General features: G+C 21.4%; 1 protein-coding gene across 1 annotated transcript in view; it reads left to right on the top strand.

Annotated features, from left to right (window-relative positions):
* Positions 1 to 368, top strand: part of LOC102677406 (acyl-CoA Delta(11) desaturase-like) — a 2,398-nt gene extending 2,030 nt beyond the window's left edge. Inside the window, exon 4 of the mRNA XM_006623281.2 lies at positions 132 to 368. Within this exon, the coding sequence (XP_006623344.1) occupies positions 132 to 341 (210 nt within the window). The 3' untranslated portion in view covers positions 342 to 368. The remainder of the gene's footprint in view (positions 1 to 131) is intronic.
* Positions 369 to 607: the final 239 nt, after the last annotated feature.

Below are 607 nucleotides of genomic sequence, written 5' to 3'. Positions count from 1 at the left end.
ATATAATACAAATTTTGAATAAAAATTTTCCAAACATATTATTTAATTTTTTTTCTGTTATCTTTTTTTAAATTATTAATAATATATATATGTATATATAATATATATATATATATATATATATTTTATAGGGTTCGATATACGACTGGGTATTATATCACAGAATTCATCATAAATATTATGGGACTGATAAGGATCCTTACAACCATAAAAAAGGATTTCTCTACAGCCATTATATAAGTAATGTATTGTCGCCCAATATGAGTCATGAGGAAATGAAACGTAACATTGATTTACGCGATATTGACAATGATGTTTATATTTACTTTCAAAAAATGTAAGTTTTTTTTAAACATGTATTTTATATTCATTACACGAAAATAAAAATTATGAAATATTAGATTTTTGTTGGTTGAAACGTATTAAAATAGTAAATTTGAATTTATGATATATATAATACTGAAAATAATAATTGATACATATACAATGATCATTGTACGAGCCTTGTACTTATTGTACTTATTGACCATTCTACTTATTAACATAAGTCTGTATAACTGTAACTAATACCTGTGTTTTAATTTTTTCTAATTAGAAGAAAAAAGAA

This window comes from Apis dorsata, unplaced genomic scaffold, assembly GCF_000469605.1.
Source record: "Apis dorsata unplaced genomic scaffold, Apis dorsata 1.3 scaffold_872, whole genome shotgun sequence".
In the NCBI taxonomy this organism is placed as follows: domain Eukaryota; kingdom Metazoa; phylum Arthropoda; class Insecta; order Hymenoptera; family Apidae; genus Apis; species Apis dorsata.
This window is presented reverse-complemented; position numbering and strand designations above follow the sequence as displayed.